This window comes from Oryzias latipes, chromosome 10 (genome assembly GCF_002234675.1).
Source record: "Oryzias latipes chromosome 10, ASM223467v1".
In the NCBI taxonomy this organism is placed as follows: domain Eukaryota; kingdom Metazoa; phylum Chordata; class Actinopteri; order Beloniformes; family Adrianichthyidae; genus Oryzias; species Oryzias latipes.
The window spans coordinates 14,436,064-14,464,012 of NC_019868.2; the positions used below are offsets into that span (position 1 = coordinate 14,436,064).

The 27,949-nt window shown below is 37.7% G+C and overlaps 1 protein-coding gene across 1 annotated transcript in view; it reads left to right on the forward strand.

Annotated features, from left to right (window-relative positions):
- Nucleotides 1-27,949, forward strand: part of dock2 (dedicator of cytokinesis 2) — an 87,851-nt gene that overhangs the window by 6,835 nt on the left and 53,067 nt on the right. The window contains exons 11-24 of the mRNA XM_023959129.1: nt 90-165; nt 304-380; nt 1,702-1,952; nt 2,236-2,334; nt 2,492-2,564; nt 2,783-2,886; nt 3,998-4,193; nt 9,321-9,418; nt 9,503-9,592; nt 9,857-9,957; nt 12,909-13,043; nt 16,906-17,014; nt 17,422-17,492; nt 19,267-19,373. Of these exons, the coding sequence (XP_023814897.1) occupies nt 90-165; nt 304-380; nt 1,702-1,952; nt 2,236-2,334; nt 2,492-2,564; nt 2,783-2,886; nt 3,998-4,193; nt 9,321-9,418; nt 9,503-9,592; nt 9,857-9,957; nt 12,909-13,043; nt 16,906-17,014; nt 17,422-17,492; nt 19,267-19,373 (1,587 nt within the window). The remainder of the gene's footprint in view (nt 1-89; nt 166-303; nt 381-1,701; nt 1,953-2,235; nt 2,335-2,491; nt 2,565-2,782; nt 2,887-3,997; nt 4,194-9,320; nt 9,419-9,502; nt 9,593-9,856; nt 9,958-12,908; nt 13,044-16,905; nt 17,015-17,421; nt 17,493-19,266; nt 19,374-27,949) is intronic.

Here is a 27,949-nt window from a genome sequence, read left to right on the forward strand (position 1 = left end):
TGGAAATGACACAAAATTACATCAATGCACAACACTGCCTTTTATTTTTTTTTGTCCTCACAGACATATTTTCTTTCTGCTCTCTGCAGTGATGGACATAACAGACATCATCAAAGGGAAGCTCGAGTGTGATGAGGAGAAGCAGTTTTTCATTCCCTTCTTCCCGTATGTCCTTCAACCCTCCACTTTTACCCCCCTTCTTGCAGTCATTTTAAAATCTAACTTGAATAGAAAGAACTCTGTCTTGAATGCACATTACAGACAAAATGTTTGATCACTGAGGAAGCATTTGTTTATCTGCAGAGTGGTTGCCGAGAATGACTTTCTCCACTCTTTGCTGAACAAAGTCACTGCATCCAGAGGAGACAGTGGAGGTCAAGGTACTGTTTTAGTAAAGGGAGGCCTTGAATTTGGTTTTTAAGTGATGGGATATTTTTGTTGCTCCGGTAATGTTAGTTTGGAGTTGTAGGGGCTGTGAGCTACAGAGAGTGTAAACAAATAGATGATAGGACATGCTCACTCCGTGCTAACAGTCCTGCTCACAACTAGAGAGGCAAATTTCCCCTGCTGCTCTGTAGAAATTATGTCCTTGAAAACAACACTCTTTAAAATTATTTTGGTTTAAAACAGCATAATCATATTAAAAAAACACTGGGAACAATTTTACAAAGGATCAACTATTTTTTTAGGTTTCTATTTCCTCTTACAAACTCAGATTGTGGGGGTGTCTTTATGACTTGCATTCGCCCTAGAACTAACGTTCACTTAGTTATTCCTTTTGTTTCGCTCCGACCAGACTTCTGCCTCTCTTGCTCACTGCTTTTTCTTTAAATCTGGATCTGACCTCCCCTGCTGGAGACAGTATCATGTTACATGAATACTAAGTCTGCTTTAGAGTCCTATCAATCATTTTCACCCTCCTCCTACTCCAGAAGGCCCAGATTATTGCTTTGATATAAAAAAACAGCAACCACACAAGCAGAAATGTGGCCACCTGATGCCCCATATTAGAATTACTCTCTCAGATCCTTCCTTCTCTCAGAGGAAATACATTTGCCATCTTAAACACACAATTGCACCAATTTCTTTGTGGCCAGGTAGCTAATGATTTGTGTTTTTTTTGGCCTTTATGTATTTCTCAAAGTTTTTTAATTATATGCTTGTCAGGAGAAAAAGTTTTAACCCTTTTATTTGTCTTGAGTAAGTTTAGATGACAATTGTTTCTGCACTGCTGGGAATTAACATTAAATTATTTGAATGAGGGAAATGGAAAGTTTTTGGGGCTCCTTATTTAAAGACAACACAACATTGAAGCAGCACCTACCTGTGTTTACTGAGGTGAAACTTTTGTAGATGTATTTTCACATAGTTTTCTGTTAAACCTTAACACGTCAGTAAACATTACTTGGTCTCAAACAGAAACGACAGCTTGGTGCACTCAGTTTTTAGCTTCTGTTAACTCACTGGAGTGGAGGCATTTAAAGGTTTGCACCCTGGGAAACATGTGTATAATGTGTTTTCAGAGACTGATTGAATGATTGATTGAATTTATGCAAACAAGTAAATTGTTGTTATAGAAACAATGAGGATTCCAGGGCTTGCTTCTATTTGATATTAGATATTTCCTGGAGTCAAAATTGGTTTAAAAGAGTCATGTCATTTTATGTGCTCTTTGAACAGCCTTTTTCTCTCTTTCACCAGGTTTGTGGGTCACCATGAAGCCTCTGGTTGGGGACATAGTTCAGATCCGGAAGGAATACCCTCACCTGGTGGACCGGAGCACTGTGGTTGCCCGTAAACTGGGTTTTCCAGAGATTATTATGCCAGGAGATGTTCGAAATGACATTTACCTCACCATACAGAGCGGAGACTTTGACAAGTACAACAAAACAACGCAGAAAAATGTAGAAGTCATCATGTGGGTCTGTGATGAAGAGGGCAAGGTCATACAGGTGAGCAGCTCAGAGAAATGAGGCACAAAGGGAAAATAGGCAGTGGCTTTTCTGCAAACAGGCATGGGATTTTGGGTAGTTACATTTAGAAAGATTGGAATGGTGAGGGCCAGTGTAGACGCTCAGCAGTGATCAAACAGTTAGTCACCCTGTCAGAATCCTACACAGTCAGCTTTATCCCAGAAGGAAAATCCATCTTTGCATACATGGATGCACTTATGAATGAACAAATCTGACAGGTTTCCGTGACACAAATTTTTTGCTCCTGTTTTTCTTTTCCTAGAATTCCATCTGTCTGGGAGCCGGGGATAAGCCGGTCAGTGAGTACAGATCTGTCATCTACTACCAAATCAAACAACCTCGCTGGATGGAGACATTTAAGGTCTGAGTAGAGTGCTTCCTCCTCTACTTTGTATATTTCTCATTTTGTTTGAAAATACTTTTTTTTTTACTCTGCGGTCATTTTCTGCACAACATGCTGGGATGAATTTCGAATATGTGTTGCACTTGGGTTCTGAACACCATGACTTATATTCCAGGTGGCGGTCCCTCTGGAAGAAATGCATAGAATTCATTTGCGCTTCATGTTCAGACACAGATCTTCCCAGGAGTGTGAGTAAAACCCTTACGACTCTTCAGTTCCCCATGTGTTTTTCTTCCAAAGATCATCATTCTTTCACCATAATTTTTTATCAAGACTCACATTTGATTACCGTAATCTAATTAGTACATTTTATTTCCTTGTGGATCTAACACCTTCTCATTTTTGCTCTTAATTTTCACTTTAGCCTTTATACATTGTTTTTCTTGATCTGTTTCCTTCCTTCCAGCCAAGGATAAGAGCGAGAAGAACTTTGCAATGGCATTTGTTCGTCTGATGAAGGAGGATGGGACAGTTTTACAGGACGGCCTTCACGATCTTGTAGTTTTTAAGGTGAGAACCAGGGATGGCACATGCACTAATAGTGTCCTCCTAAAAATTAACTAAAGTAAATTATAAAAAAAAGTGAAAAGTTTCTTCATTTTGCATCTTTAGTTTACATAAAATAACCTAAAAATCAGCTGCAGATTGCAAATACCATTGATAACCAACTAAGCAATCCATAAGCAATCCATTATAAATACATTTTCATTTATTTCAAAATGTACTGTCAGTTATATGGCTTTTGCTTTACCAAGCATTTGAACTGGAGTCAAGGTTGGACTTTAAAATGTTGGAGGTGTGCAAAGTTGCCTACTTTGATTCAGAAACATGGTTTTAGGCGCAGAGAAGGGCTAATTTAAAGGCTAAAATAAAGATTGCTTTATAATGTTAGTAAAGTGGTAACAGGCATCAAAGCTGAAGAGACACTGATTTTAGACAGGAGATTATGGCCACCTAGACAGGTTGAGTGAAGCCAAATAGACTTCCTGTTAAATGAGCCAGAGCTAAGATTGAATCCTCTTATTGATTAGTTGTCAAAGGCAGTGAAGATTAATTACTCATGATTCACTCAAATACCAAATGGATGGTTCCCCTGTGCCCTCTTTATTATCTCTCGTTACCCCTGCACTCCTCTTGATGTCTTTGCCACTCATGCTTCAGTCTCTTAACTCTCAATTTTCCCAGCCGCTGTCTCATTATTTACCAGTATTTTAATGGGAGATGTTGGGTTTGAAGTGTCACCTTTTTAGATTAATAAATTCATCAAAATGCTGCCATAAAATGCCATTAAAGTAAGAAATACTCCAATTAATACTTGCATAAAAAGAAAATACTTTAAATATTGTGTTGGTTGCCTACTTTTTAGGATTCTTAAGAAATAGTAAAGGTATTTAAATTAAATGCACCTTTTTCTCTGATTTTTAATTGCTTAAGAATCGCTGTCTAATAAATTCCAATACTTTGTTTTTGTTGCTTTCTTCTTTTTTATTATTTATATTATTTATTATTTTAATTATTATTATTACTATTATTATTTTCTTTTTTTGCATGTAAAATTTGCACAATTTTCCAGTTGTGAAAGTATCAATGCTTTAGAAATTAAGGGTTTTATTTTTTTTAGGGTGACAGCAAGCGCATGGAAGACGTGAACTCCTACTTATCCTTACCATCGACTCGTAACCATCACAGTGACCAGCACAAAGGGGTGGGGCTGAACCGCAGCAGCAGTATGTCAGTGGGCGGAGGTCTTTCTGTCAGCTCCAGAGACAGCTTCACTATCTCTACCCTGGTCTGTTCTACAAAACTCACCCAAAACGGTATGAAGTGTGGCAACTTACTGAATGTGTGTGTACTAGCTCAAACTGTGTGTGTGCGGGATGATGCTCACATACACCGAGGGTTTATTCAGACTAGAAAAATCCATTGGTCTGGACCCAGTCTGCTTAATTAGGTCCGGATCGAGTCCTGAACCTTACATTTGATCTGTAGTCAGACTGCTGTCAAGCGGACATTCCTGTTCCGGACTAAAGCCTGTAAACAAAATCACATGACTAAGTTCAATTCAATTCAATTCAATTTTATTTATATAGTCCAATATTAAAACAATAGTCATCTCAATGGGTTTCATGCAGGTAATTAATTGTATGAGAACATGAAATCGGTCATAACATGTAATTGCTTAACTAAACTAAACAGACTAAGCTAAACTGGGCATCCCTGCCCTTAGACCCTCCTCAGTAAGGAAAAACTCCCCAAAAAAAGATCTCTTCACTCATCGGTCAGGAATTATGAGGGTAGGAGAAAGCAACTACAGGCAGAAATATGGAAGTCCTGCACTTTACAGTCCTTGTCGGGATTGTTACCCTGTACTGAAACACATGATTTAGGTTTCCTGGGTCTTTCAAACCTTCAGCTCCAGCCATTAGAGGGTTGCCTTCCTTACCCAAAATACAGTGTTCCCAAAGGTTTACCAGCCCTACATTTACTGGAGCAATCTTGGTCTTAAAGAAACACATTTTATTTATATTTTCAAAAGATCTCAAAGAGCTGAAATGCCACAGTGTTTTCAGAACTTTTTGACACTTTTACATTATTTTTTAAAAAATGGGACAAAACACGAAAAAAAAAAATATGAACGATTTTTGCTGGTGTAATAAAGTAATGAAAATTATTGGGGGGGAAAAGCACCTGCATTTTACAAGTCTAACCTACTAAGAAAGTTAGTGCTTCACTTACGATACAGCAATCTTCTCACAGTGAACTGTTCCAGTTCCATTACATCAATGATAAGTGAATGGATATTGGATGGATTTTGAAATTAAACTTTATTCACTTGGCTTGTCAGGTGACTCGGGCCGACTTTGCCCGAGGCTGACTTGAAACTGCCAAGCTGAGTCCAGGTTTACCTCCAGATGCCAGTTCAGGATGTGGCGTGCTGTGAAGTGGAGAGGTTAAAAGCTTTGCAGCTTGAGGCTTCAAAGACCTCCACGGTTTCTTGTAGGAAGCCAGCCTGCTGCCAACACTTACAGTTTATGTACATCTCCATGGTGTCAGGGGATTAAACACCAGTCAGGCATTCAGCCTGTGGGTGTTTTTTTTTGTTTTAACGAAAGTTTTTTTGTATGATTTATTACATTTTCATTCCAACATTCTCTGCATAATGAATCTATATCATAATGGAGCAAGTGTGATACTAATAAGTTGGAAGACATTGTTTCCATAGTAAGGAAATCTAAGGGAAAAAAAGCATGAAAAGTTTGAAATGTGCTGAGAAAAGTTGGAAGTCTGTAATGCTTTGGAGAACTCTGTTGTGTTTTTTGGTTAATGAACCAACACATGAGTGAAAAGATAAACTGCGTTTCAGGTCTAAACCTAAATCGTGAAGGAAAAACAGATGTCCATATTTTAAATTCTATTTTAAAGTTTATCTAGAGCTCCTATTATTGCTCATATTCATAGGTGGAGGTTTCATTTATGGACCTGGGCACTTTCTTATAAAAAGTATTCCCATTTTTTAAAGATGAAAATGACAAATGAGAAAGAAATGTAGTGTCAAACTGATTGATTTGTTTGCTTTCTGTCATTAACTGCCACCTCCTTTCTCATGCTCCCATTCACTATGCAGAACAGTCAGTCAAGAGTGATATTTCTCCCCGACCTACCCGAATGAGAAAAATCACAGGCTGGCTCTGCAGCCGATGGTGCATTATACAGTGAAAAAGACAAGGGGGATAGATATTCACCTCTGTCAGCTTGCTGCATAACGGCTCTTTCTCAAAAGTGCACACTTGAACACACGCACACGCACACACACACACACACACACACACCCACACACACACACACACACACACAGAACTATAATTGAAGGGAGGATGTCTGAAATTAAACCTGTCACATCAAAAGCTCTTAATTAACATCTTTTTGTGGAAAAGAAATAAGGCCAGAGTGAGGTGGTGGATTAGATGTTGGCTGTGTAACTGTTTTAGTTCAACAGGGTTGCAGTTTATTTAAAAGTCTGCAAATATGAGTTCAAACTACTTGGAGTGTCTAATTTTTGCATAAAAAAGAAAAATATATTAATAAAGTTTCTAATCAGAAAATTCTCCACAGCTAAAAATTACAATAATTCAAGTTCTTATTATTTACTAATCAACCAAGATTGTTAGTGACATTCTAGAAATACAAATCTTTTTATTTTTTTTTGGTTGGTCTTAGATTACAGCCAAGCGAACTTTGGTCCGGGACCAGGAACCACTGTTGGACCATCTTTCAAGGTGGTCTTAGTGCGTTTCCAATCGGACTGAGCTGCGGTTTGCTCTGAGTTTTTCTCAGTCTGAATAGGCTCCAGTCTAGGAGGGAGTGGAACAACTGGACCAAATAGGCCACTATTGCATGTATTATGAGAGGTAAACAGAACAGAAAGGAAGCAACCATAAGCTTTGGACAAACAAGGAGCAACAATGAGACACAGCAACTCCTTGAAATGTAGTTAGATGAATGCAAGCTCATTGAAACAACTATTAATGTGATAGACATTATTTCTCACACTGTTTTCCCGACAATCTATATGTCATAAACAGTTATCAGCATACCTTTATAGCCGTCGTCTCCTCAGTAACCGCCTTAAAGCATCCCTCCGCCTTACCAAAGTTGTAAGTAGAAAGTATTATACCTGACGTTGACACAAACATTCAAAATTGGTCAACGAAATACAAAGTTTGAATAAGTGAACTATCCCAACAGGGATTGCATAGCACAGGACTTCCATAGTTTCTGCCACTTGTTGATATGTCTCACCCGCATAATTTCTGGTCAATGACTGAAGAGATCTTTACTTATGTGTTTGTTTGTTTTTTACAAACTTTGGCTTGAAACAGAAATGTCCGGTTGAAAGCAGTCTGAATACAGACCAATGAAAAGGTTCAGAACTGGATCTGGACCAAATTAAGTGGACTCTGTCTGGACTAACTTTTTTTTCCAGTCAGAATACACCCTCAGGGATCTTGTCTATATAACACAAGGTAAATGGACTCGTGCAGATTCACTCCAGACAGTAAAAGTGCATGAGACACAGGTGCAGCACGACAGCTGTTTGTGAAGAAGCCAGTCCATCAGTATAATGAACATTATCCTGCAATATTAATCACCTTTACCTCCTGCACAAACAGCCCCACACACTCAGATGAAATGACTCCTGGGCATACTTCCTCCCAGGGTACGTTAGGGCCATCTACCAGATGTGCAACATGGCACGCTGTGTTAGAACTTACTGGACAGGGAGACCAATGAGCTGGCAGCACAGGGCAACCCCGCTGGCACAGAGAAATCTGTCTCATGTCCAGCTGCAGCAGAATTAATGACTAAAGATACAAACTTAAAGGCTCATTTTGATAAAGTGTCCAGATAAAAGGGGAAACACTTAACATCTTTCAGTGAGGGTTTTTTATTTTTGTTTTTTTATTTCCACTAGGCGTTATAAATGTGTCTGGCAGCCAGCATTTTGGTTTCCTCCAAAGAAAAATGTAGTAATGTCATCTTAAACCCCTTTCAGTGTAATTCCAGTAAGACCCTTTATTTATTTTATTTCCTTTTTGAACGATTAATGATTTTATCTTCCCATTTTTATCCCTTTATACATGTGCTACTTCTTTGATCTATTTTAAAAGTGTTCCCAGTGGTCTTTTAATTATGATTCTACAGTTTTTAGCAAGATTAAAAAAAATCTGTGTGGCAGTAGTTCATTAGAAATTTGCGAGTTGTGGGCACACCCACTGGTGTGGAGTAGGCCCTCCCCTAATTCCCATCATCCATCTGTTTAAACTCGTTCCCACTAGCTTACAGTATGTTTACAAAACCTGTGTCATTTTCTAGAACATAATTTCTGCAGAGTGGCAGTAGTTCATCAGAAATTTTCCTCAGAGTTGTGAATAGAACTGCTGGTGGGGGGGCAAGCCTCCATTCATTTCCCATGATTCCTTTGTTTATACCCTAACCTGCTAGCTTACAGCCCCTCACAATAACAACCTACAATACTGGTGCAAGAAAAATGGCGAGCAATACTGGAAGTATTCAGTCGTACAGTTTTGAGACAGATGCCAGCTCAGACAAGGAAAACAAGTGGATCTATTTGAATACAGATGGATGCATCCGACTGGAGTGAAGCAGGGAGCTTGTGACTTGCCATTGTAGCCTCTACGACACACCTATGGGCTTTTATCATCTGATTCTGATTTATAACAATTTAGATAAAGAAATGGTCAGAAATGCAATTTTAAGCTTAATTTGCTTTACAAACACCCTCCATCATGAAGTAATTGACACAATAACATGTTAAACACACAAAAAACACAATTTTCATTGGATTTGGTCTTTATATGATATACTTTGTTTCAAGTCAATAAATTAAGAAATCTAAAGTAAAGTCTTTTATTGTGAAATAAACTGGTAAAAAAAAAAGCGACCACAGCTGAACGTTTCATGTTGGATGTTATGAGGTGAAACGGTAAATGTTGGACAAGATTACAAGCATGAAAAAGTGAACCATCCTTCATTTACAAAATTAGACCAAAAAAAAAACACTGCCATAGCAGGACATCCTAAGAACTAACAGTCATAAAGTAAAGCTAAAATGCTAACAAAACAAAACAAAATTAGCAACCAAAAACAGAAAAACAAATACCCAAATGCAGTGACAAGGCTGAAGCACAAAGCATGACATCCAACTAAAATGAAATTGAACAAAATCAATAGACCTCAACTTCATTCTAAACTGTGGCCAATTTATTTTAAAGTAGATCAGCTAAGGATTAATCAGTGTTTATGGATGAGTAAACACATTTCAGTCATGTTATTAATCAACCTTGATTGTCATGAAGCATTTGTCTGACCAAAGTACTGTCTGTGGCAGTTAAACCAGAGATATTCTCTTTTCTTCTATTCAGTGGGCCTGTTGGGGCTGCTCAAATGGAGGACTAAACCCGAGTTCCTCAAAGAAAATTTGGAGAAACTCAAAATTATTGATGGAGAAGAGGTGGTCAAGGTGAGAGGTCATGTATTTAAGGTTGCCTTTGTGTGATTGTCCAATCTCATATGGTGACCTTTGCCTATTCTCTATTGTGTAAAGTTTCTGCAGGACACGCTTGATGCTTTGTTCAACATCATGATGGAACACTCCCAGACAGACGACTATGACATCCTTGTGTTTGATGCCTTGGTGAGTGCGTGGGGTGCCGGTTTACTGAGGAAATTGTATTTGAGGGGGATCTGACTCTGCATGTGTGCCTTGTCAACACACACAGCCAATTTCTTGATAAGCTGTCTCGAGACATGCAAATGTAGCCAGCTCATATTTTTCCCAAACAAGCATGTCTGTTAAATGACTGCACAGAACTTTCATCTGCCTTGTAAATGTTTTTTCTTTTTTGTGTTGTAAATATGTCACAGACTCTGTCCATCCACTCTCCCTCCTGTCTGACAGATATATATCATCGGGTTGATTGCTGACAGAAAATTCCAGCATTTCAACACTGTGCTGGAGGCCTACATCAAGCAGCATTTCAGCGCCACTCTGGCATACAAGTAGGTAACCTCTGGCTCCAGAGGTCATTTAAGAACTTTTCAACCCTGCTTTTACAGTGACTACTGCATCTGCAGTGCACCTGAAATGTGAGAATCATGGAAATGTAACTATGTACGCTTTAATAACTATTTTTAACACTACTGGTCTCTAAGATAAGGTATTTTAATGACAGTGGGACATAAAAATACTTCCAATTTCCTTTGAGTGACTGAAAACATGCAATTTGCAACTTTCACAATTAATGCAAAAGGAAATTTTAGCAAAGACAGTTTGTTTCTTTAAAATTGGTAAAATGTCACATCCCCTAGTGTGCACACAGCGACTCAGGAGATTAAATTACTCTAGAGTCAAACAGCTCAGAAATTTTGATTTATGTCACATACAGGCATCTCATTATAAAATAAATCAGGCAGTCTACAAAATTCTGTCGTATGTTTTTGATAAAAAAAAAAAGTTCAGAGAAAATCACCAAGTAACACAAAGCCTCTATCAGGATCATTAATTCTTTGTTTTCCAATTATGCAGACTAAATTGCCATTGAGAAAATAGTAAACAGCATTTTTCAAGGTCAGTTTAATCAGACCTGATGGCTTGAAAACAAGGACTTGACAATCTTGTTAGTGTCTTAGTGTCTCATGTGTATTATATATAAAAAGTGGGTAGAACATCTTTGTTGTAGAACAGTCGTACTGAAAACCGTCTGGTTTTGTTTTGTTCAAATGATTTAGTGAATTGAAAAAGTGTTTACTGATACCCCTTATGTCTACACTAAAATGGTCTTTCATGTGGTAGGATAGTTCTCCAAACTCTTGGCATGTTTTTGTGGAAAAAACATAGTTACACCATACATTTGCGATGTTTTAAACAGTTTAAAGGAAAAGCGAAAGTAAAGCATAAAAATGTGCTCTGAGAGACATGTGACACATCTGCGAAAGCATTATACCGTACTTCCCCTTTGCTTCACCCGAACAAAGGAAGTCAGACACACAACTTTTTGTTTTTGTGCATTTAGGTATTACTGTCAGTTGTTCTATGAAAAATCACTTTTTAGGCACACCTCATCAAGCATTTTCACTTGTAGACAGTTGGTAAAGGAGCCTAACCTTTTTGTTGAGTGGGAGGAGAAATGGTGTGAAATCTGCAGTCTATCCAGCTGTAAAAGCAGTTTAATCATCCTCTCCATTTGTTTTTGAAAGTTTGCCAAGCTGAAAGTGGACATTGATGATGATCACATATTTGATCCACTCTTGCAGTACCTTCTGTTATACAACCTCAATACTTACTTTCATCAAAAAAGTGTAAGTTACAGTTATTTCTTAGATGTTTCAATAGTATTTAACATGATAACTACAGTCAGGTGCGTGTGAGAAAAACACTTTCTTTTTTTCGTAGCTTCTTATTGTGGCTTAGACCTTTTCCTGCAAACATTTTAGCTAGTTTTCATTGGTGTGTTAGTTTTATTTTACCCTAGTTTTTTTTGTTGTTTCCTGACAGCTGCACTTTGATCAAATCTTCCTTCACTTGAGAGTTTTCTATTCTGGTTATGGTCTTTGCATTTGGAACTCTTGTAGAAAGGATTTTCTGCAGTCTGCTATGATCTCCAGCCATGTTTGAACCCTGACTGTGTTCAGTTTGCTCTTGTTTTATTCCTTTTTACACCCTGCTGTTTATGCTCCTCGTATATCATGCTTTTTTCTAAACACTGCTCCTTTGCTTACTCCCTGCTTTCAGGTTTTAACCTGTGCTTAATCTCTCCTTTGTGGAATAAATCAGACCTATTGGATTATTTCTGGCTGTGTTCTGTGCTTGTAGACCTATATCTTGTTAAAGTATCTTATTATGAGTTGTGCTGGATTCCTTAGTTTTCTATAGGAGATGTGGAGAGATTTACAGGACCTGAGACAAATTATCAAATACATTTTTTGTGGTTGATTTAACAAAACCCAAACAGACTGGCTTATTATTTCTCCCCCTTTTCCTAAAGAAATTGTATTTGTTATCAGTGTGAAGGAAACTTCTGCTTGAGTCTCCATAGTTGCCACTGCGCAAAACCTCTAAGTATTGCTTTGTGTCTATCATCATTTTTCTTCTATTTGGCACCAATAAAAAGTGTATTTCTATTCTTGGTGATTCTGATTTAAAATAAGAGGAGTAAACAGAAGTGACCTCTTCCTGCACGCTTACTGCGATTTTATGCTTAGTAAATGTGTTTCCATGCATACCGCACCCTACCTTCTTTCTAGGTTTCCTCTTTTCCTCTTTTACATTATTTATCTCTCCCTGTATCATCAATCCTTCTTGTGCTTGTTCTGGTTTTCACCCTTTTTAGAGGGTCACAAGAGCTTATCCTCCATCAGCTTAGGTGGCTGTTACGATAAAAACCCTAAACTACTTCTCAGATTCTAAGCTGCTCTACAAAGAATAGAAAAACTTCAGAGAAAAGTGGAGAAAAAACTTTGGCAAGGCTTTCACGCAACCCCTTGCCAGAAAGAGCAATTACAGCTCATGTTTGAGTTTTTTTAGGATAATTGGCTATTTTTTTGTATTTTTGCAAATTAGTCTGGACATTGTAACTCTTTGCCTCCCATCCAAGTTGTATTGTAGATGACTAATATTTCCTGTCTAAACATCTTTTTACCCCCTTATAGATATGAATGCAAACAAAAATGTCTTACAGGTACATTTGTCAGGGTATAAAAATGCTGGGCTGTAATTCCAGTGCAAGATCTCCTCCTGTCCATCTAGTTCTCTTGTTCTTTTGCTCCCACTTGGCTGCATTTAATCTTTCTGCTCTACGGAAGTGAAAAATGGAGTCTGTGATTAACTTTACAACCTGTGGGACGTCAGGAAAGGAATACAATTCTGTCTGAGTGATTTTGATTAACTTCTGGAATGCTTTCTTTTCTCTCTATGGCTTACTCCCTTTTTGCTTCGCATCACTCTCTTCCAGGAAACTGATGTCCGTTCTGAAGAGATATCTGGACGTGTCCAGTCGAGGAGAACAGTGTGAGCCTATCCTCCGAACCCTCAAAGCCCTCGAGTACATCTTCAAGTTCATTGTTCGCTCACGCATGCTTTATTCCCAGTAAGTGTGATTTTTGTTGACAATTCTTTGCGATAGTAAGCACTTCCCATTTTAGTTTTTAGATTGTCTTGTTGCAAAAAGCAGATGTGTCCAAAATCCAGTGACTTTGAATGGCTAAATGTTAGTTTTGGCAGCAATCTGAGAAGAGGCTGCTGATGACAGCACTGACATTAGAAACAGATGTTGATGATGATGTGCAGCCGCTAAATGAGAGCAAATTACAGGGGAAGACTGCTGAATTGGCAGCCAGCACAAAAAGTCAATGTTCCAACAGGAGAGATGACCACAAGGTTGAGATGGCGGCACTTCATGGAATCATTTCTGTCCTGAAATTGGTACTAACACATCTGACACAGTGTTAGGTGCTATCACTTGGTCACAATGATGTCTAGACTGTTGGGGATGTCTTGTTTATTTATGTCAGATGCTCTAATAATCTTATTTTCTGTAATTTAGCTCAATAATCCGACCTGTTTTTAATACTTCAATATATTACTGAGAAATGTCAACTGTGTTATAAAGGAGATAAATGGTCTAAATGGATTCTAATTTCAGAGGAGATGTGGAAAGACTGGAAAACAATTTTGTAACAAAAACAGACTGAAAGATTTCCCAAAGTAAATGCATTGTTGCTTTATAATACTGCTAAAAACCACTAATTTTGGCTTAGGATATCATTATACCCTTTTTACAAACTGAATATTTTATAGGTGGATTTTTATTTCACGTCATGTTCAGGTTATATAAATCAATCTATTAGTTGTTTCTCTATTCAGCGAATAATAAATTATTTCTTATCGGTTTAATTTTATCATTTGTACATATGTAGACACTTGCAATGGCTCCATATATTTGTCAACACTGCTAAATATAAATGTACATATCAGTTCCTTGCATGAGCTTTAATCTCTAACAGACAGAGCTTCCATTGACCAATAACATATTTTGAGTCGCGAGCCGTTTTTGAATTTTAAACTTCGTTTTCCTGCAATAGTCCCACTCTGATCGTCTTTTGATCTATTATAAAAAATGTTCCCAAGGGTCTTTTAATTATGATTATGCCATTTTTGGCCAACAAAAAAAGTGTTTTCTTGGACAGTTTCTGCAAAGCGGCAGTAGTTCATTAGAAATTTGCCTGAATTGTGCAAGGGAGCATTAGTCTGGAGTAAGCCTTACCTCGTTTCCCTTGATACCTTTGTTGTTCTCTCCTGCTAGCTTACAGCCCCTCACACCCCTAACCCAACATTACCAGTGCAACAAAATGGAAAGCATTAATTGAGCTATCTAGCTCTACAGTTTTAAGTCAGATGCAGCTCGGATGAGGAAAACAAAGTCGCACATAGAATCTAGTTGTCTCAAGAGTTGATACAACAGAATGGAACGGAGCAAGGAGCTTGTGGATCGTTTACAGAATCAGCTGTGTCACAGCATGTTATTTCCAACTGCATTTTTTCATCTGCTCCTGATTCCCCACAATTTGAATAAAGAAATACAAAAAAAAGGAAAGTAAAGATGCATTTTCTTTTTTTATGTCCTCCATCATTAAAAAAAAGTCAACAAGAAAATGTTAAAAACAATTTCATTGGCAACGAGAAGCCTTCATCTTCATCACCATCAGAACTGGCAAGAATTAATAGTTAAGTAGGTGCTATTGAAGATTTATTAGCCTCTGGAAATGCCCTGCATGCTCATGCAAAGGTTAGGAGTGGATAATGTTTTCTTCAAATACATGCAAGCCTTGCATTCTAACCTTTAATCCAGCCTCAACCTTTCAGTGTTAGTTTCACTCTATATTCTATATTCACTCTATATAATCTAGACCTATCACTATGGACAGAAACTCCAAATGTTGTGTCAAAAAAAACAAAAATATAATTTTATTTTTTATTAAAATAGTAGCTGCTTCTCCCAAATGTAAAAAAAAAAAAACCTTATCTTTTTTACATTTAAATAGAGAATAATCAAATATTCTAGTAGCTAGACAATATTTTTTATGTGAAATTTTATGCTAAGATGTTTTGATTGCTATAAATGATTTGGGAGAGAAAAAAAGGCATCATTTTTTGTAAGATGCACTACCATTACACACAACCACAACCATAAAAAATCAAATAAAGCATATTGTTGTTGTTTACTCACTTTAAAGCAGATGTTTCTAATCTGCTTTGCAGGCTTAAAGAAACAGTGTATGAAGTATTGTAGCCTGTCGCACTCTTCATTATTGAAGAAAGGGGGAACAGTTGCCAAATACTTTCAAAAATAACTTGAAATGGATTTAAACTTTGTTTAAATATACAAGATGAAGTCCGTAATTGTAATGGATTTGATTAAAAAAAATATCATATATTTTTAAATATATTGTATTTTAAAAAAATATAACTGTTTGCTAGTCTTTGCTAAAGCAAAATCTGCATTTTTTGTTTGACTGCATTTTATCCACAGGGGCCAATTTCTGCAATGGTTGTTTAAAAACGTGATTTTATTGAAATAAAAGGGCACACGTGACAAAGGTTTTTCTGTGCTTTATTTCCCAAGGCGACCACTTCCCAACAGACTGTCACTGTCACACGTATTTGTTCCTCCTTTTTTTTGCATTGACGGTATTTTCTGAAACAGGTTTCTGAGTGGAGATCTGCATGTTTTATTTGTTCTACTCTGCACTGCAATATGCATGCAAATGTTTTGAAAGTCTTATGAAAAGTTCTTTCCTTTCTGCATTCTTTTTAAACATATATTTAATCTTCATCAGTCACAAGTTACAACACTTTTACTCAAATGCACAACTGACCATTGTCATTAATTCTGATACATCCAAATGTCTCTCCACCCTTGAACTTCAATGGATGAAGTAGGACAATGCCTCTGTAATCATAACTAGACTTTGCAGTGATAATACCTCTGTTGCTGCTTAATCTCTCCACAGACAGTATTTGCTGTATGGTACACACTAATCCATTTGTCTAGCTAGCACTTGCAATTGTAATTAACAAATGCACAGCACAAGATAGGGAGGGGAAGGAATCAAGAGATGGATGCAAAACATTTGCTGGGGGGATTTAATGGCTGGTGGTAGGATGTGCAGCAGCTTTAATGTGAAGCGAATAGCAAAAACAACCATAACCTAGTTTTTGTTAAATTACAGGATGCTGTGATTAAAGAATGCAGTTCTATTTAATATAGATGTCATGTCAACATAATACTGTGCTTGCTCAGTGCCACTCTGTAATGATATTTCCTCCTCCGATTCCAAGTTTGCAGCATCCTTTTTAAGGGATAATGTCACACTTCCATTTGAAGACAAGATTTTAAGTGTTGTTAGGGAACAGAGACAGTGTGAAAGAGTTATTCCTAGTTCAAGGACTCATTTTTTTCTGCATGGAATAAAAAAAGGAAACTGTCAGGAAAAAGATTAATGTCAAGATGGGATAGACTTTTCTGTTCTTAAGGTAGGCTGGATGTTTAAAGCCAGTAATGATGTTATGTAAAGGGCTAACAATCGACTTCTGTAATTACATATGTGTTGTTAAAAGAAAGTTATAAAAACATAGCTTTACAGTTTAAAAAAAAACGTAGATTAGGGAATATTTCACAACTGATGATCCAAACCATTTATATCATAAATGAAATATTACAAGTAAAAAAAGGTCACAAAACTTAATTAAAGCCCCTAAACAATTATATTTCTACTGCTTTTCCACATTCGCCATCAGTGATTATTTACCACACTTGTTGCTTGGTTTCATTTTATTTTCCTGAGGGATTCTTGTCGTTCCACCCACCTGGCTGATCGAGACACATTGTGCAGTCCAGCATTCTTCCATTTCCCCATTGCATTTTTATTCATTTCCGTCTCCTCTCCCAGACTCTACGAGGGAAAAGAGCAGACCGATTTTGAGGAGTCACTGAAAAGGCTTTTTGAGTCAATTAACAACTTGATGAGAACAGATTACACCACCACGCTTTTGCTCAGGGTAAGCCATGCGCTTATTTTGTAAATGTTTCCCAACAAGAACTTATACTTTCTTATAGCATTTCTTTTCATTTCTTCCCTCTTAACCCCTACATCACCCCCTACATTTGTTTTCCCTAACTTTTTTAGTATTCTCTTCTTTTTTCCTATTCTGACTGCATCAGTATTCTGATGCTTAATTTCTTCCTTTCTGTGTCTGTACTTACACCAGGCAAGCACTCACACAGACCAAGTCACAAAAAATTGGAAGCAACCAACTGAAAAATATGAAAAAAGCACTTTTTTCCCACGTGTGGCAAAAACTTGTTTGATAGAAAAGTCACCTTCCACAAGGGTTTATGGCATCAGTTTTAACAGCATTTACTTGTGTGTGTGCGTGTGTGTTTGTGCACACTTGTATGTCATCAGGTTGCAGCTCTGAAGTACCTGCCAACAGTTCTGCACGATGTTGAGAAAGTATTTGATGCCAAACTCCTCAGGTAAGCTTTTTCTTCAAAAAACGAATACATACAGATAAATGCCTTTGGTGTCATTCAGAGAGGAAATTTATGAGCCAAGTTTTCCTTTTACTTTTGTTCAGTGACCCCTGTTGTTTTTTCTCCCACACATTCCACTGCAAGTAAACTTCCCTGTCTATACCCAGGGTAACAATGCCATCTAATTGGCATCAAGACAAGGACAAGCACTTGTACCCACCATGCAGCTCTTATGGGTGCCTCCTGAGAGATATTACAATTCCACCAAAGCCACCAAACAGCCCTTTGACTCTTGACTGCTTTTCGCAGACTTAAAAAGAGCAAAATTGCTTGAAATAGCCCATTTAGCCTCACCTTGACCCAGAATCAAACCTGCAATTTTCTTTTTAGCTCAAGAAATGACACAGTACACACAACCTTTTCTGTTTTTTCACCCTTTCATTTGTCTTTAGGCAGTCTCACAGCCATTTATATCCAGCAGTAACAGTACTTTATCAAAACCGACATTAATCATTGCCCGTATTATGACTTGCTGTGTTCAATTTCAGTTTTGTTCAGCTGTGTTTTATTTCTTAAATTTCTCTTTTCTGTGGCTTATTTCTTTGCCCATGTATGTGTTTGTGGATTATCTGGATCTGTTTAAGTCGCTCTCTTTATTACCTGTCTCACTTGTCTTATGGACACACAAAGAAATACATACATCCGTGTAAGTATAGAGACACTGAGGCACACCCTGAAATGTCAAATCGTATTCTCCTTTTCTGTCTTTGACATTCATTTCCTTTCTCCCTTTTTTCTTGCACAAATATTCACCCCCTTGGTTCAGATAGGTTCACAAACCTATCTGAACCATCTGAACTTGAAAGTAAGGTCCCTACTGTTTTCTTGATAAGAATTGCCCTAAGCGCTCTCCACCAGCTAACCGTGTGAATTACAACCACGGCGCAGGAGATTGATATCAAAGCTGGATCTTCCCCTATAGTTCCTGTGCGCTTCATAAACTTACCTTTAGTCTTAACTGTGATCTCAGCTAAGATTCTTGTCATCTGTGCTTGCATTTTATTGGACCAGTAGCCATAAATTACAGGCTGACATTTTGCGTTTTAATTAGAGGCAGCTCAGATGATTAGAGGGCCTGATGACTCTGCAGTGATCCTCTGTGTCCCAGTGTGTCCCAATGTCAGCCTACTCACATCAAAATTCACACAAGCTGGCTTGTTATGCTGCAGTTTGAGAGCAGAGGGCATCCTTTTCATCATTTAATGACGTTAATGAAAGTGCAAGTGGCCATAATTTAAATAACCGAGAGAAAAATGGAAACGGAGGGCTACTAATTCTGCATGCATTCGGACTGTCTAAGTGAAATCGGGGCTTGGACCCAGCCGGTTTAATTTTCCTTAGATTTAATTTGAGTTTGGGGGAAAAGGCAGACCTGTCTATTCATTAAAGTCTGTGCAGGCTTTAGATTCAGTTTGATTTTGTGCTTCATACAGCGCTTGTATCTGTTTCCATCCTTTTATTTGTCTTGGTGCCATAAAAGATCCGTTTTCAGTCATTTCAGAGCTGGATGCTAGGGTTTTTGATTGGTGCATCAATTATATGGTGTAAATTACCATGGAAATGGCTTATTTAAAATTCAGAAATGGCCTTAAGGGTTTGATGTAATCTTGATGTTTTTCTTTACTGTTTACTGGGCTTATTCTCAAAAAACCAAAACCTAGCTGCTGTTGCTGAAAGTAATGAGCAAATTGTTATTCATCCAACTTTCTCCTTTCAGTCAGCTCCTTCATGACTTTTACTCCTGCATCCCACCGGAGAAACTCCAGAAGCAGAAAGTGGCCTCCATGACAGAGATTGTCAGCAGCCAGCTTTTCCAGAAAAAAGGTTTGTTCTCTCTTTTTCCTCCAGCTACAGGCCAGAGCAGTGAACTGAAAACCAAAAACACGGTTAAGAAGAGCTACAGAGTGTCAACAACAAATCAACATTTTTTATTTATTTTTATTTTTTTTCGTGGAAACAACACAAAATCTTGGGGGACTTTGCAGCTTTGTGACCATTATGGTACACTCCATTCTGTGTGGGTTTTGTTTCCTGAAATGTTCTTGAAGGTCTCGCATGAAGTTTGTTGGTAAAAGTTTAACGTGAATGGTGCACGCATGTATGTAGAAGCTTGTTTTATGTTCATTTCAACTACTTCAGTTGAAACAAGTGTTATCTGAATATTTCCTTGGGATGTTTTATATATCAGGCCTATAAATATGACATGCTAATGTCATAATATGCTACTTTAGAACCATTATTGTTCACCCACACTTAGATTACAATCAGTGCAATGGGGCACGCTTAGATATGGTGTTATTACAATCAGTCCAAGTTGCAATGAATAATGTTCCCCTTTGCCTGACAGTAAAGGTCATTTTAGGTTATTCAAGCAGAGATTAAGCTGCCTTGAAGCTAAAATAACCTTAACCTAAAAGGATTTTTGGTTTTTATCTGTAAGATCTGACCCTGGGGCTTTTCTGGTCCTTGTTTTCCTAACATTTTCCATTTAGGCTGAAATTGTGCGTGAACTTAAGTACACCATTAAGGACTTATTATGAGTTAGTGGTAAATATAGAAAATAGATATAGCTTTAGCTATTTTAATAGCAACTTCTCAGCACCACCCTCACTCCCTGACTCCTGTCTGCAAGGCAGATTCTGTCATGGGCAATAAGGTTTGGATCCTAACAGCAGGAAGATGACAAATGAAAAGAATGTATGTATGTAAAAACAATATGCAAAAGGTTGGAATATGAGTTAAATGCATTTGTTTTCCATAAAAAAAATCAGTGCAGAGAAAACCTAAAAACAACTAAACATCTTTCTTAACCAACAGTACACAGTTGCTCAATCAATCATATAAATGAAACCATGTAAGAAACATGTCAAACAGAAGGCCAAACTCAATTTCAAGCATGTTATAATAAAAAAGGTCAACTACTTAACATGCAAATAAAAAAAAAAAGGTAACCTCAAAACAATCTGGAAGTTTATCCAACTACCTTCAACCTTTTTTATTGTGAGCATTTACTGTAAATCTTGAAATCTCGGCATTTGCGAAATGTTGCTTTAAGCATGAGTTTGAGCGCAGCCTTTAAATTTCTTTTCATTCATTTTGTCAGAACAGTTGCTGCAAGAGAAGTTTATATCTGAGGGTATTAGTCCCAAACACACCTGCGCTATCGATTGCCTCTCAGATTACCCATTCCTCTGGGGCTCAGCTTTCCCTGCCTGTTGTCAGCATGCTCACAGTCGCACTGTGTTTCCAGGAAGGAGTAGTAAAACAACCCCCAGACGCAGACAGAAATCAAAACAAAAGGACAAATCTACAATCAAAACAAACCCCTAAACAAGTAGAAACTCACAAATATTTGTGTTTGAAACTCATATTACCTGCTCAAATAAAAAAGGGAAATGGCTTCTGTTTAAATCTGAAGCAGGAAAATGGTAAAAAAAAAAAAAAGTAAAAGATGGATGTGGTTGATGGAACTGCACAGACGTGCAAAGCCTTGCTGAATTAGGAAATGAGAAAATGTTATAAAAGAAAATACAAGTTCAAAAGTGTTTACCTTGTGAGGCAGATAAACTTGTCTTTCTTGTTAATTTATAACTTTTGAAGATATAAAGTTACCCAAGATTAATTTATCTTTAAATCCCCCCTTGTTTTGCTTAGATTCTCCTGGGCCTCCTTATGCTTGTGTCTTCCTTGTCTTCTTTACTGTGCATGCCTTTTTTCTTTTTTTCCCCAAGTGGACATTGGCTCTTTCCATTTCAATTCATCCTATACCAGTTGAAGGCTGACATTCAGTCTAATTGAGATGCATTTCTGTATTAAGATGCTAATCAGAAGGCTTGTATGATGCGCTGCTATTTCCTCAGGAGGCTGAATATATTCACTGAGCTAAATTACATATTTAAGATGGTTAATGCATCTGGTGTCCTATCAAGATGCTGTAATGCACATTTAATAGCCCTGTCTGCCAGATCACCTGTCTGCCTGCTTTTATTTGCATTGCTTTCTGGTCATTTCTTAACACTTTTTATGCTCAAATCTAAAAGTTTTTATCTAATTTCAAAAGACTTGTGTCCGTCTTGCCAGGTTTGTCGCTTCATGTGCTTGTCTTTCTCACTCATTACTGACTGAATCTTTGGACGATGTTTAGAAGGAATGGGACATTTTGTGACATTCCTCCACCCCCCTACACATGAAAAAACGCCTGCCGGACTTACTCAGCATACGGTCCTGGGATTAAGGTTCTTGGCAAGCACTCTGCCTATGCTGGCACACACGCTCTGCCAGACATGTGCATCCTGTCATATGGGTTAATCTGGTTTTGAGAGTAAATTCAATTTACTAGGCGCGTTCTGGCTTAATTCAGGCAAATTATTATTCCATCAGGCAATCACTGTGACAGATTGAAAGCATGCGCTTTGATAGGGGAAAAGTGAATGCGAACCCTCTCATGTCCTTTAACGTTGTATTTACTTGTAGTAGAAAAGTAAAGAGAATAAAGCTGGTTCAATATTTAAGTGTAAAATTAAATAGAAACCATAAGCTTCAGCAATTACTCTTGCACGAAATCAGAAGCCCCTCCATGATGATTTTGTTTTTTTGAATAATGTAGCAATTACAGTAACCTTATTACTTTTCTGTCACATCTTAATGGAACATATATTTTTCAAATTTATATCACAGCCTTGTGTGTATTTTCCTAATGTAATTACTTAATAGAGGGCCATGCTTGATGAATACGGATGACGGGCGCTGTGTACAATCATTATTGTCAGGCTTTAATCACTGCTGAGTGATCAGAGTTGTGCCTACGCTCATAACCAATCAGCATTAGTGATATGTCACCAGAGGCTGATGGTACTTTTCCACATTTGGCTTCTAAGGGAAAGAAAAAAGCAGATAGAAACTTAAGATAGAAGCAGACAGGATTTTAATGATTTTGATTGAAGTGAGGCAACATCTGTAAAATGTGTTGGTAGCAAAAGGGCCCCAAACGTAAGCAAGTGCAATCATTTATCACAAGGAGCATGCTCTTGTGGTGGTACATTCCCAGCCTGAGCAAATGCTTTAGAATTTCAAATCCGTCAGCTTTTACTGCAGAAGGCTACTCAGTGTGTGGGTACACGTGTTTGTGTGTGTAAAATTGGGCTGTTTTGGTCAAATGAGCTCCCATGTTACCTGTGCTGTGTCTGAAGTTGTAAAAACATATTAAGAGGTAGACATGGGAGCATTTCTGTCCCCTAAGGCTGTCTCTCAGTGCTGCTCACTGCTCTGCTCTATTTTCCTGCTTATTATTTCCCACATCTTTGTTTGTTGGATCTCTATTTTCCCCTTTTTCTCTTATTTTATTTTGCTCCAGACCACATTGCAGTGCCCTTTGTTATGCCACAGTAGAGTTTACACCACGCTTTATTGAAATCACAAAGGGAAAGTCTCTGACAGCCAAAGAGAAGTAGGAAAAGAGCATTCACACATTTCTGCTGTTGTATTAACGAAAAAGAGAAATAGCTGTTGGGAGTCATTTCTAAACTCTGCTGCTCAAACTGACCTTAAATAGCTGCAGTTACTGCTAAGCTTCTGTCCAATGATTTTCTTGAAGGTTAATGAAAGGGAAAAAGGTAGAGACTTCCATCAAATCTCTGTAGAGGCTTGCAGCTTTGCGTTTGGACAAAACGAGCGATGGATGCGAGTCATGGGCTAAAGTGAAAGCAGTTAAATCATTTTGGAAACTGCCTCAGTCTCACACTCCTCCTCTATCTAATTTATATTCTGATGCCTGTACCTGTGAGGGGATCTCTGCAGAACAGGATGGCAGAGGCACAGAGTGGATGAACACTCTTACCCAAAATTAATTTGGCACACTTTTGAGGGGTGTGCCACGGTTAAACAGAAATGGGAGCATCTTGCTTGTGTTATCTGCTGTTGGTCAGCTGTATAAACAAAAGCAAATTGACAGCTACAAAAAATTAAACTATGTGGGTTGCCTTAAAGCAGAATGATCAAAGTTGGAAGTTTTATTAAATGGGCTAGAGACACCATGATTAGGTAATGTGAACAGAGACTTTTTGGCCTTGTTATTTCTCAGAAAGCTGGATCTAAAAACAGAGACCAGATACAGGCTTTAATGGAGCAGGGAGCCTCGAGATGTATTACCTCCCAGTTACAGGACACTGGGAATAAGTCTGCTCATCAGTCAAAGAAGTGAGTTGGTGGACAGCAAGGCATGCATTTACCATTAATCCGCTTTGGTTAAATTGGTCTAAATGTTGTTGAAAACAATGCTACCTGCAAAGTAATTGGTTGGCCTTTTTAATAGTTGGAAAGAAGATGGATCTAAGGAGGGGGGAGGCAGAGATGAGGGATGCCAATTAGACGATGACTCATCCTTGGAGACTAAGATGTTATTAAAGGCAAGTAAAGAACAGGAAATGTACTGTTCAAAACTCAGAAAGAATAGAAATAAAATGCTTCCTACTGCCATAGGATTAGTTGAAGAGCGGGACTAAAAGTTAGTGCTTTGTTCTTTTTTTGTTGCCTTTATTTGTGTAAAAAACATGCAAATCATTTCTGCCATTAAAGATATAAATTAAAAAAAAAAACAAACGTGATTAAACCCTGTAACATTTGTCGTTTATTTTTGTTTATGTGCTCATAAATGGTAATTTAAAAAAAAAACATACAGAAGATACAGTAAAAGCAATGAGCCTATAAAAGTTGCATTTGTCAGATTTTTCAAATTGATTGTCAAAATTCCATCAGCCAAAAATTCTGGTCTACGTGGGAGTCAGTTATTTTGTTGGGAACTGTGTACGTATGTGTAAATTTCAAATTTCCTATTACTTTAGGACCCATGTCTGCCACATTGTGCCACTGAGGGTTGTGGCATTCACTTTATTTGATGTGGGAATTAAATAATGATTGCTGCTGTTCTCTGTACTCAACAGACGTTGGTTGCCTTGGTTACATAAACATTCTAGCATTTCATATCCCGCTTTTTTCCCAACATGGGCAGATGCAAATCCACAAAATAGTTTGGATGAAAGTGAATACATACTGGGAAGTGTTGGCCTTTCGGGAAGAAATACATGTGTTAATCCGATATCTCATTCTCAGATAACGCCCATTATGGGATTGAAGGCATCCGATTATCCTATCTAAACGTTACATGAAAAGTCCGATTCCCTAAAAAATCCGATAATGATCGGATTATTGGGGTGCATGGATACCGGCTCAGTGAAGGAAGCTTACATGTGACAGTTTGATTTTACTGTTTGCTATCATGTTGTCTGGTTTTATCAAAATTTCAAACAAATATGGTCTAAAGCAGTTAAATTATGCCTACTAAATTTGTGTGGACAAAAGAGAATAGTTCATATAGACTAATTTAAATTGGAGTTAAATGTGGGGTAGGTGAAACAAGACAGAAAACATATAGTAAATAGAGAGAACATAGATGACAGTAAACATCTATCATGAAATGGGAAAGACATTTAGTCACTAAATAAGTGGATAGGTGGCATCGACCCAACTTCCTTTCAACTCAGAAGATTTAGTTTGGCATCTGAACCTCCTCATTTTCATCTTTTAGATCATTCAATCTTTTCGACAGCAGAAGGCGACAACCAGGAGAGGAAGAAGATAGGGAAACTCTGATTTACATACCTCTTAGAAATCAAGATTGCATCTCATAATCATCCTCTGTAGTTTATTGTGTTTGGTTGTCAAATAAAAAAAGAGAATGGACCGGAGAAGGGATGAGCTAGCTGCTGAGCCATCAAAGTTCCTCCCCATGTGGTGCCATGCCATTGCTGGCTGCATTCACTCTCTTAGCAGCCCAAACACATACCCATATTTTCACGCAGAGCACTGGAAGATTTAGATAACATCAAAGCACAAAATTAGACACAATGAGGGAAATTCAACCATGAGCACACAGAAATAATAATTATCCCCAGCTGGGATTAAAAGAAAAGATATATGTAGATGGACTTTTGAGAAAAAAAAACATTTTGATTTGAATGTAGATGAGGCTCTTGTATAATGTGCTCTGGATTGCACGTTTTGGTCATTTTTATGCAATATGTGTGCGCACATCAGTGGATCTGTTCAGGCACATATTTTAGTGAGAGCTAGAAAAGGTTAAAATAATTCCAGTGTCGGGTGTGAGGGCTTGATTTCCATTTGTCTGTCAGTGCCTTTTGGCTAAGCTGTCTTCCACAGCAGGACTAAATTGATTCATTGCACTGTTGCACCACAGCCAATACCACATAACGTGCAACTAAATCAAGCAGGCAAGTAGAACATAGAAATGCAGGGGCAGTAAAACCATTAGTAAATTAACTGTTTCGGTCAAAGATGGGCTTTTCTTCCACATTATTTATATTTAATGTCCAATTTTTTGAGATTGGAAAAAAAACAGTTTTTGCAGCATTCTACTCAGTCTCTCCACCCCTTAACTTTTCCCTACCACTCCCCATTTTCCCTCCTCCGTTGAGCCTTTAAGCCAGCATCTCTTTTAGCCTGCTTTTTTTTAGGTGTTTGCCAGCAGGCTTCTGTTAAAAGGGTTTAACTTTATAAGATTAGGGGTTAAACTCTTCCAATCCAAACGAAGGATGCACAGCAGCCCGAAAGGCAACTTTGTCCGTTAGAGTCAAGCTGAAGCAGATGTAAACCAATGCCATATGCTTTAGTGCTTAAAAAAAATCTGCAGCCACTGATGTAGTGTCAGCTCTTAAAGAAGTAACCTTCAAAATATATACCAATATTATTTATCTTAGGCTTTCTCTGCTCTAAATACAGTTAGAAGAAGATACTTATAGACTGTTTGATGTCCTTCTGAGAATTAAAAAATTCTCTTTGTTCAATATTAATCCCAAACTGATTTATTGATACTGAATTCCTGACTGCGGGGTCCACACTATCTGCTTCAGCGGTCTTTGTTCTCCTTGTCTTAGTGAAGTTCCTTAAAACTACAGCTTTACTTGTAAAGCTGTTATCAAGCTGTGGAATTCATTTGGGGGAGATCTGACAGCCTTTTGATGGAGAAGAAGGTCTTAAAAACAATCCTCTGCACGTGATTTCACACAGAAATGGTTATTTAGGCCAGGTAATGCTGACACAGCAGTACAAGATGGCAATCTACGTTTGATCTGACAGAAGATGCAAACGCAGCAGTTGCATGGAGAAGGCAATGCTGATTGACAGAATGCAGACAAGTAGAACAGAGACAGTGTGTGAACAGGTAATTATTTCCATTCTGCTCTGAAATGGGCCAATGTCTCAGTTTGGAGGAAGATACTGGATGGTTTGTGTCACCGTTTAAACTTTAATGACCTCCGTTGGGACTCTGTAATTGTAGTAACAGTAATAACACTGTCATTGGACAGCACTCAAGATGTCTGGCAAACAGCAGAAGCCCTTGACTAGACTGGAGATGCTGTAATGATGTTATGTTTCGGCACATTTTGAGTTAAAGCATCTATCCTTATTTATATTATATTGTGAATTCTTATACTTAAAGACCCTCCTAAATGAAAAAGGTGTTTTTGGTGTTTTTAAGATGTTCTTGTAACAATTTTTTCATGATGGAAGGTATATATAAGGACATTTTCAGATCATTTTTTTATTCAAATCAGGATGAATCGGGAGCAGATGAAAAAAAATGTTGTTTTAAAAATCTTGTAGTTGCGTCCAAACTACAATCGGCAGGCTACAGGTCTTATAAACGACAGTTGTTTTGTTTTGGCCAAAAGTTGGCACAATCATAAATAAAAGACCACTGGGAATGTTTTTAAAATATATCAAAAGATAATTGCTAAAGAGAAAAAGGACAGGAAAATTAGGAGTGAAAGTATTTGTGAAAAGTCTGACAAAGATGAAATAGTTTAAATATATTAGGTTTTTAAAGGATGGGGAAACAGTGAAATATGAGTATAATCAGAGCAGAGAAATAAAGTTACTGTGGATTCTGGAAGGACCCACTGTTTATTTTAGGACATAAACATCTTTCTCCTCAAGTATTTGAACAATCTGTTTGTCACTGTAATATCTTTTTAATTGTGTCCATTTTACAACTTTAGTGAGATGCAAATGGAAGATGAGCCAGAAACTGGTCTTCAAGTACAAATTTCCTCCTCCAGAATGTCCTTAATATGGGTGCTGCACTCTGTTGCTCCTGAAAATGGCCATGCTTATGACAGCAAACTTATTAAGACTCCTGACAATCTAGATTTGAACGGCCCTGATGCTTCCAGGTTAATGGTGGTAATAACAAGCAACTGCAAAAGTAAGCACTTGGTTGAGCATCTCGTGCTAAGGTTTGCCGAGAATTGTTAAGGCGCTGCAGAGATAGACCTCTGGAGGATCGTAGGTTCGGTTCCCACAATGCCTGCCCAAGTATCCTTGGA